This window comes from Cynara cardunculus (genome assembly GCF_001531365.2).
Source record: "Cynara cardunculus var. scolymus isolate 2C chromosome LG 15, CcrdV1, whole genome shotgun sequence".
NCBI classification, from domain to species: Eukaryota; Viridiplantae; Streptophyta; class Magnoliopsida; order Asterales; family Asteraceae; genus Cynara; species Cynara cardunculus.
This window is the reverse complement of record NC_037542.1, coordinates 19,355,487-19,365,150: the sequence shown is the minus strand read 5'-3', so window position 1 is coordinate 19,365,150 and position 9,664 is coordinate 19,355,487. Positions and strand designations below refer to the sequence as shown.

At 36.2% G+C, this 9,664-nt stretch overlaps 1 protein-coding gene across 2 annotated transcripts; it reads left to right on the top strand.

The window, feature by feature from the left end:
- The first annotated feature begins 904 nt into the window (after positions 1-904).
- LOC112527812 (MND1-interacting protein 1) lies at positions 905-8,092 on the top strand. Of its 2 annotated transcripts, XM_025138621.1 has the most exons (3): positions 905-935; positions 1,049-2,689; positions 7,387-7,890. In XM_025138621.1, exons 2-3 carry the CDS (start codon positions 1,055-1,057, stop codon positions 7,888-7,890), a joined length of 2,139 nt encoding a protein of 712 aa, XP_024994389.1. In that variant the 5' UTR covers positions 905-935; positions 1,049-1,054. The 2 variants fall into 2 exon arrangements, with proteins under 2 accessions (XP_024994389.1, XP_024994390.1); XM_025138622.1 differs by lacking the exon at positions 905-935 and having other exon boundaries at positions 1,055-2,689; positions 7,387-8,092.
- The last annotated feature ends 1,572 nt before the right edge of the window (positions 8,093-9,664 follow it).

Here is a 9,664-nt window from a genome sequence, read left to right as displayed (position 1 = left end):
GGGGCGACGGTGGCCATTATGTGTGACGGGCCGAGCGGTGGGGAACGAGATGATTAATTTGTACTGTACGGCTCAATAATACATTAGGTTATATAGTACATCCTTGCAAAACACGTACTTAAAGTAAAAAAATTAAAAAGAAAATTTTAATTAAGTTTACAAGTTCACTAAAGTATTAAGAACGTTCGTCTGATGATGCTTGAATTTAAAATTAAATTGGAAGACGTAATAATAACTTTATATGACTTGTTAAAAAAAAATTACAGTTCAACAATCAAAATAAAATAATAATTACATGTTATATGCAATATAAAGCATGATCTCATGTCTATTTAATTTTTATTTCAAATTCGCATTCTCGTTGTTACGATTGAAATTGTAATATAATTTTGAATATAAATAATTACGTATTGGTTTAATGTACATATATCAATCAAAGACTTAACAATTCTATTAAATTCATAGTATATAAAGATATCGAGTTCACCGAATTGGGTTAAGTTCAAATGATTCTAATCCAATAGATATAGTCTAACCTAATTTTATATCAACTATATGTCGAGTTATCTCGGATTAAGTTTTTTTAGATTTTCCAAATTAGGTTGGTCGGATTTTGAACACGAAATACAAGAGTGGCTAGATGTCCATCATATGGATTTTGGAGTTTCAGTGGATCCAATGGTCCATATGAGACCGGGCCCATGATCCGCCCGTTTCTTTTCATTCGGTCACCCATGAATTTTGATAGCATATGCATATGACTGTGGCATATGCGTCCGAGTCCGATTCAGAATCCGAAGCCGAACCAAATCTCTATCCGAATCCGAATACAACTTCTTCCTATTTCGTAATCTCTTGTGGCCGATCAGCAATTAAATGCGCTCTCTTCTCCCTAAATTACAAACAATCAGGAATTCAGAAGGGCAATTTGATCTGTAAGTTACCAGAATCACTATTCTCTATTTCTACATGCATCACTACATATTGATTGTATCTTCTTGTAGATAGAAAACGAAATCTTTATAGCGACGTCGGTGTTTTTTTGTAGGATTTAATGGGTTGCACTGTTAGAGACAAGCACATCCGTACTAATCGGAGGCCTCGTCCTCTGAAACCCGATTCTGATGCAATGGATAAAGCTTTGGCCAACAAATCTAGTTTAAACCCATTGAATTTCCAATTGGGTTTTAATGATTCAGCTCAAATTCCCAATTCAAACCCTAATTTTGATGACAGTGGTTGGGGTTACTGTACGGAAGAACAGTTGGAAGAAATTTTGTTGAAAAATTTGGAGTTTTTGTATAATGAGGCTATCGTTAAGCTTGTTGCATTAGGCTATGATGAGGAAGTTGCTTTAAAGGCTATACTGAGGAATGGACATTGTTATGGTGGAATGGATGTGTTGACTAACATCTTACATAATTCTCTGGCTTTTTTAAACTGTGGGTCTAGCGGGAATGAAGGAGATGCAGATGAAAGTGAACAGGTGTTTGCTGATTTGAGGCAATTGGAAGAGTATTCGCTGGCTGGTATGGTGTGTTTGTTGCAGCAGATTAAACCACACTTAAGTAAAGGGGATGCCATGTGGTGTTTACTTATGAATGATCTTCACGTGGGTCGTGCTAGCGTGATGGAAATTCCTATTGCCTCAAATGCTAATGGGGATGGATATAGCAACAGTGAGTCTAGTGGTCCAGTTGTGAACAATGTGGAGAAGGTGAATAATGATTCGGTCGGGGTGACTCCTGCATTGTGTAGGTTTCATGGCGGGTGGGGTTTTGGAAATGGGGGGACCTCTGATTTCCCAGTAAACCGATTTCTCTCGTATGCTGCTTCAGAAATGAGTTTGCAAAGGGAGATTGAGTGTCCAAAGAGGTTCAATCTTACTCCTTCGATGAAGATGCTTTTGAAAAGGAATGTAGCCATGTTCGCTGCAGGTTACAGAGCAACTGCAAAAGATTTGCAAGTTCAGTCTCGGGTTGGTTCGAGCACTTTGTCCATTGGACATCCATCAAATGCAGTTGAAGCAAGTTGTGAAGTGCCTCCTCCTCCTGAGAAAACCGAGGAGAAACAGAGCGAGAAGAACCAAGAAGTGGTTAATATGATGTTGAATAAATTTCGTGACATGAACCTTGAAGGAGATATGGAATATGTACCCGAGGATCAAAAGGATGAGATGATTTTGAGTTTAATGCATCAAATTAGAGATCTTGAGAGACAGGTGAAAGAAAGGAAGGAATGGGCACATCAGAAGGCGATGCAAGCAGCAAGAAAGCTGAGTCATGATCTTACTGAATTGAAAATGTTGAGGATGGAAAGGGAGGAGACCCAACGTCTGAAGCAGGGGAAGCCAACTGCTGAAGACCCCACCATGAAGAGGCTTTCAGAGATGGAGAGTGCTTTGAGGAAAGCAAGTGGCCAAGTGGATCGTGCAAATGCAGCTGTTAGACGTCTTGAAACGGAGAACGCTGAAATCAGAGCAGAGATGGAGGCTTCAAAATTAAGTGCTTCGGAGTCTGTTAATACGTGTTTGGAGGTTGCCAGGAGGGAGAAGAAGTACCTCAAGAGGCTATTGGCTTGGGAAAAACAGAGAGCCAAGCTGCAGGATGATATTGCTGCTGAGAAGCGGAGGATCATAGAGTTGCAAGAAGAGATGCTTCAAGTTGAGGCAGCAAAAAAGGCGGCTGAGGTATGCTTTTCTTATTTGTTTATGTTATTGGCTGCAAACTATAAGAAACTAGTGTTCGCTTATGGAATTCCACTGTTGCATATGGATTTTTATGATTTATATTCTTGAAGTCTATCATCCTTGGTGCTTCATCCTGACAATTGAAGAGTATATGACAGTAATGGTGTTGTTATCACCTAATAGTGATATCTCATTGTTATTTGTTTGACTATATCTTGTTTACTTCTTAAATTTTTTACGTGGAGAATTATCCATGGTTTTAAGAGTCTTGGGAGTAGAGTCTTGAGTTTATGCTTAGGTTGGACTATGCATGAATGCAATATACAATCTCTTTTTCCTTCTGTCCTTTTTATACATATATTACAGATAAAGGCTTCCACAGGATAGGAAGCAAACTAATGTAGTTCTTGTCAACATCGGAGTCTTAACAACTAGATTGATGCTATGGCTGAAATATAATATCTTGATGAGGCAAAAATAGGTGTGTTGACTATCATAAAGGAAAGGATAGTGTGTGATCTATCAAGGTGAGAAAAGTAGGCCTCATTGCTCATATTTATTTGCAATGCTTTAATGCGTTATGCTCTAGGCACATAAATCAGCTTTAGTGGTTAAGGTTTTGGTGAACATATCTATGGTTTGATTTTTATCATGCATCTCTTGTAAGCATGATAGAGGATCAAATTTAATTACATGAAGCTACCCTTTTTACTAGTAGATGAGAAAAACTTCAAAGGGACCCATAGTTTCTTGAATCAGTTTGAAACTTCCACACTTCTTTCCTGACAGAATTCAGATGTAACTGTTAAATCCTAGTAGGTAAACTTTCAAGCAACTTTGCTCACTTGAGTTGTATTGTATAATGCATGTGCTTTTGGCCCGATTTTGCCAACCTAACCGAGTGGCATCGAGGTTGGTGGTTGAAGCCTCTTTAGAGGCACTAATGGGTGTATAGTTGATAAAGAGAAGTACAGTCTAATTCATGGACATTGCATACAAGAACTGCAATTAAGGTAGATTCCTCCGTAAGCATATTAGTCAATGCAATTGTCATGACACATGGCGTGCTGTCTTGCAACGACATGACTGAATGGTGCATGATGTTGCCATGGTGTAGTGTGTACAATTTGGGATTTTAACAGGAAGTAAGATTTATTTTTGCTTGGTCCTCTTTGGGCTTGTTTATTTTTCTTAAAATCTTTCGGATAATTATATCAAACTAATGGAACAATATGAAAAAAAACTACTAAATTTAGGCCTTTAAACCCAATTCTTAAACAACTAGCTAAAAATTTTAGTATAGTTGTGTCTCTACTCTCTACCACTCATTTTGTCTTTGGTCCAGTTAACTTTTCGATTGCCCTATTATCGACTTATGTTCTTGTATGCGTTCTTTTCTCGCTTATTCTCCATTCTTCTGTTTGTTAATGTTTGTCTTTTACCTTATTTTTTAATTATGATTGATCTCATTTTTTTCTCTTTCCTTTTTGTTCACAACTATTGCTCATTTTGAATTCTAATAAATGGCATGTGTCACCCACCATTGCTCATTTTCCGGTTTATTGATACCGCATATAATTGATATGGTTTTTAGAAAATGAAACCCAATTAAGAAAAACCAAAATTATGTTAACCTCTAGAAAGATACACATGTTCTAATATTATACAAAAACAATGAATGAAGTATAATATCATCAACAGAAAAACTATATGGCGATAGTGTTATGTTTATTTTCTTTGTTAACTATAGTGTAACACCCCTATAATAAGAGTAAATTTAAACCAAAAAAAAAAGTTACGAATTTAACACCTATGTAAATAAATCACCCAAGAATGGGGAAATAGTGAAAGAGTTTATAATTGAAGAATGGATGTTAGCCAACAACCTAATAATCTATACTAGACTGAAATATAGATTACATTCGGGTGTCGCTGAAATCCTCAAAATAATTAGTATCTAGTAACTCCACAAATTCCATCTAAAGATGTAAGCCCAAAAATGCCTCTACTAGCAACAATGCTCCACTCAAACCTTACGACCCCACCGCTAAGAGAATCTGACATACATGCCATTTAAGAAAAAGTGTGAGGCTAACGCCTAGCGAGATCAATCAGTTTATAAGTAAAGCGATACAACGTTAAAACGGAACACATAGCTTTAATTAAGTCATTTTTATAAATGGACCATCCTTATCATTGGAAGGGTGTAAGACATCATAAGATGACGAGGGAGACTCGATTCACCACTGATCGCGACGGAACACATAAGTAAGCCACATTTCAATTTTATATAAGCGTCACTTATGGATAACCAAATTAGCAAGCTCAACTCCTCGAGTCTTTTGGTTGTGGAGTCACCACGTTCAATTCCTCGAGTCTTTACCTTGAGATATCCATAATCCGAGTTAAGCTAATTCACTTGGAAATTACACTATATTGGTCATTTGCCGATACCCGATTCCAAGAGTCCACACCTTGTTGCCTATTAAGACCTAGTGCCTATTTCAAGTTACAAATAGGGAATATCATCCCAAACATGAAATAAAACCGACTTCTATGCCTATGGATCCATTGCATTCTTGTCCAATATTTATAACTTCTTGGCCACATTAATACATGCCCAACATATAACCTTTTGCTTACAAGGAGTCCTCAAGTGAGTAAATTCCCATTTCACCAACAAAATCCATAATATGAACTTTACACATTTAAGTTCCCAAAATTCACCAATACTTCGAAACAATCATTTCCCATGTATTTAAAATCACTACCCACACTTGTTTTATCAAATAGGTAAAATCCCCCAAAATCTCATATTTGACCTAAATGGTCCAAAATCAACCAAGTGTGAAATAAATGAAATAAAAGCTTTAAGGAACTAACATACATCATTTTAACATGTGTATTGTTTAATAAAAGTTAGGATGAACTCACCTTGCTTGATTTCTTAGGTGCAAACCCTAGAAACCAAGAAATCACCAACAATAGAGATGAGATCTTAGGCCTTGAACCCTAGACTTGAATTTATAGTCTTGATGATGATTAGCCCTCCTTAGATGGTTGGAAAAGTCGAGTAAATGTCCTAGAATTCGGATTTAATGAGGGTGATGAGAGGAAGAAGTAAGAAGAGATGGTAGATGAGAAGAATAAATGAAGCAGTCTTGAAATCGGGTATTTATGCTGCAGTGCCCCATCATGGCGATCTTGCAATGCTATAGTGCCATATGGCACTATCGCGCCAATTGTACCGAGGCTCATCTCCTTCCCAGCGATCCTGCCTTGCTATAGTGCCATATGGCACTATCGCCGGGTACTATGGCCAGGCCCGTACCATGGGTTTTTCCCTATTTTCACCCAATTGAGCCTTTTCTCCTATAAGATGGTACCCAAAGCCATCCAAATTCTGGACTTTGAAACCAAAACCATAAAAGCAAATAAAGATACTTAAAAGTCTTAGAACTTCAGTTACCAAAATTTCCTGGTGTTACATATGGACGGTAAGGCAAACAGAAAAACTAGCGTCACTTTTGGTTTAATGGTGCAATCATCCTCAAGTTAAAGTTATGTTAGGGTAAAATGGTAAGATCTGGATTCAATAGCAAACCTTTGTATGGAGACATACTTGTTATGGTACATCAATTTGATATCAAGTACACATGCTTAATGTCATTCAAGGATACATATAGGGATATTATTGCAGCTTTGTTTAGAGGAATTTCAAACGGAGGGATTTGGGGAGCAAATTGATCCTATGGTGGCAAGCTGGGCATTGTTTGACATACAAGTTCCTAACTTAAGACATATTAATGAATAATGATAGAGGATCAATAAGTAATTTCGGTTGAAAATGTTCACCTCCAAGGTTTACTAAGGGCTCACTCTTTCTGCTTGCTGGCCTGCTATTTTCTCTGTCTATTTCTGCTCTGATCAATTACACTCTCATACTTCAAGAAAATCCTTTCAATGAATTAAACTTTTCAAAAGAAGGGGATTTAAGTCCAAATTTAAGATCACATGACTGCAATTGATCCTCTAAAGGCTACTTGATACTAGTAATTGATGAATTATGGTCAGTGATGTACTTAAATCTGTTTGGTTGGTTTTCCATTTAGTCCTCTATGGATACATAGACTGTGAAGGTTTTTGTTCGGGAGAGTTTTTTCCTAGATGGAATGAGCATGCTTTTTAACTGGGAGGGGTAGGTTTGGAAAAAGAAAAACTAGGCTTTCTGCATAAAGCTCCCCAGTAGAAACTTACTGGATAAGCCACTTTCTATATCATTAAGCCACTACCAAACAGTCATGTATAGCTGACCGAATAAGTTGTGAGTCCCATTAAGCTCATTAAGATGCTAACAAACATCCCCTTACTTTAGTATTATTATATGCTTAGCACTTGGAACATTTATAAAAACATAAATATGTAGTGGATTTTATATTTCATACCAGAATTAAAGTATCTTTTCAGTGTTCATTGTCATATACACAATCCATTTCCATAATTTACCAAATAATGCTGGAGAGTGGTGGTCTCATTATGTAAGATGGTAGTAATGATGACAGAATTGTAATTTGATCATCTTTAATTTTTGGAAAATGGTAATTTATCCTTTTACTTATTTACTGAAGAATGGAAAAGCCAAAGTAAGGAAAAAGTGGTATCTCTTAAGAATTTCTGTGGCACTCTTTTCTTTTCAGACAAAGTGGAGGCAGGAGCAGAAAGCTAAAGAGCATGCTCTTGCACAAGTCGAGGAAGAAAGGCGACTCAAAGAAGCATCAGAATCCAACAACAAAAGAAAGCATGAGGCATTACGCTCAAAAATAGAACTGGATTTCCAGCGACACAAAGACGATCTTCAAAGACTCGAACAGGAACTCTCCCGCCTCAAACTGTCAACCAACTTCGATCAGAATTCAACTAATCCCTCAGCAGCCGAAATCCCCAATGGGTCCCATCCTCAAGGTCCAACCATCGCAAAACTGCTCCATGAACTTGACGATCTTGATGAGAAAGAAGCTGGCATTGATCGCGAATGCATAATTTGCTTGAAAGATGAAGTTTCGGTTGTTTTCTTGCCGTGTGCCCATCAAGTTCTTTGTGCTAGTTGCAACGATGAGTATGGGACAAAGGGAAAGGCGACATGTTTAATATGTCGGGTTCCAATTGAACAGAGGATTCGTGTTTTTGGGGCGAGTTCTTAATCTGGAAATCGTAATCAAAAGGTGGAGTATTTTGGTAAGCTTGTGATTGGTATTTTGTTGTCTTTGATAATCAAATGTGTTGTTCGATGAAGCTGTGGTTAAAAGTAGCAGCATTGCATTACTGAATGTTTATAAATAAGCCGCAAAGCCTGTGTGCATTTTACATGATGAAATTTTTTAATGTGGTTTTGAGTGCTTTTATAAACAAAATTCAACTCTGGTTTGGTTCATAAAAAAATCATTAAAATTTAAAGAAGTTTCCAAAGTTTGTGAGAATATGAAAAGAATTGAAATGGTCAATTCCGTTGATCAAATTGTATGTGTGTTTGGTTTGTTTTTTAAATTTTATTATGGAATTTTAATTCCATGTATGACGGAATTTAAATTGTTTGGGTTTAAGGAAGGAATCACAATTCCTTTTATATTTACTCTAATATATTCCATTCTATTAAACCACAAGGGTGATGTCTGATTGTTTTGAGATTGACTCCAAAGGTCAAAAGTATCAGGAGGTCTCAGGTTCAAATCCAAGGAGAAATAAAAATTTCCTTGCGGCCACGGAGGTTCAAATGCTATGACTCCGGGCTATCTGCAAAGCAGGTGGTCGTCCTGGGATTAGTCGGCTTGCATAGCGGGTTGAATATCCAGGTTAATAAAAAAAACATATTCCATCCTATCACAATGATCATTACCTCCACCATGGCCGCAACGACTGTTACACCACCACTGTCGCATCCATACCCATCGTCATCGTTACCATGATGTATGTATCACCTCCACCATCGTTGTCACAACTGCTAGGGGCGGAGCCACCTTGGAGCTAGAAAGGGGACTGGCTCCCCCTCAAACTTCAAAAACAAAATTTGATAATAGTCCCAAACACGAATTATCATATATGGTTATTTACAAAAATCTTGTATTTTTGATATAAATATAATTATAATTATGTTGTTTAGGTCACTCGTATTTTTAAACTCTTTTTTATAACTATTTTTAGTATAAGTTACAACTAAGAGGTCTTGAATTAAATATTATTATGTAATAAAAATATAAAATCGATCTACGGCTTGAAATAGATCTTTGGTATTTGCTGTACACAGTTAAGGAAAAAGAAGGCCATAATAATTGACAAGTCACAAAACTTGGTACGTTACTTTTGGTAATTATTAATTTTCTTTCTGCCTTTTTATTTAATACTTTTAGATTAAATAAAAATATATTTAATACAAAATTGACGGACACAATCGTCTTGTTTGGTTTGATCCATGGCAACGAACCAAAAATCTTGCACTACAAGGGATTTCACACCCATGATTTTTAAGCAGGATCAAAGGTCAATAAAATTGTTTGATGTGGATTTTTAGTTGAATTCCATCAGTTTGAAGGATTTTTTTAAGCATTTTTATTGAAATTTGAAGACTTTTCCAGTTTTTTGATTGATATTTTTTATATTTTCAAATATAGTAAAATATTATTCAAAATCTAATGAATGCATCTTTTATATAAAAAAATTACTTAGGTCCATAAACTGTATGAAATTGTATTTCATCACTGTATACAACTATTTTACTGTATGAAAAACTGTATGAATCTGGTTCACTGTATTAATCTGTATTTCTTAACTAGATGTCTTCATTGTATGAATCTGTTTCACAGTATTTGTTCACATGTGTGAATCTGGTTCACTGTATGAATCTGTATTAATCTCTTTTCTTCATTGTATGCAACTATTTCACTGTTTCACCGTTTTATATATAAAAACAATTGATTTACA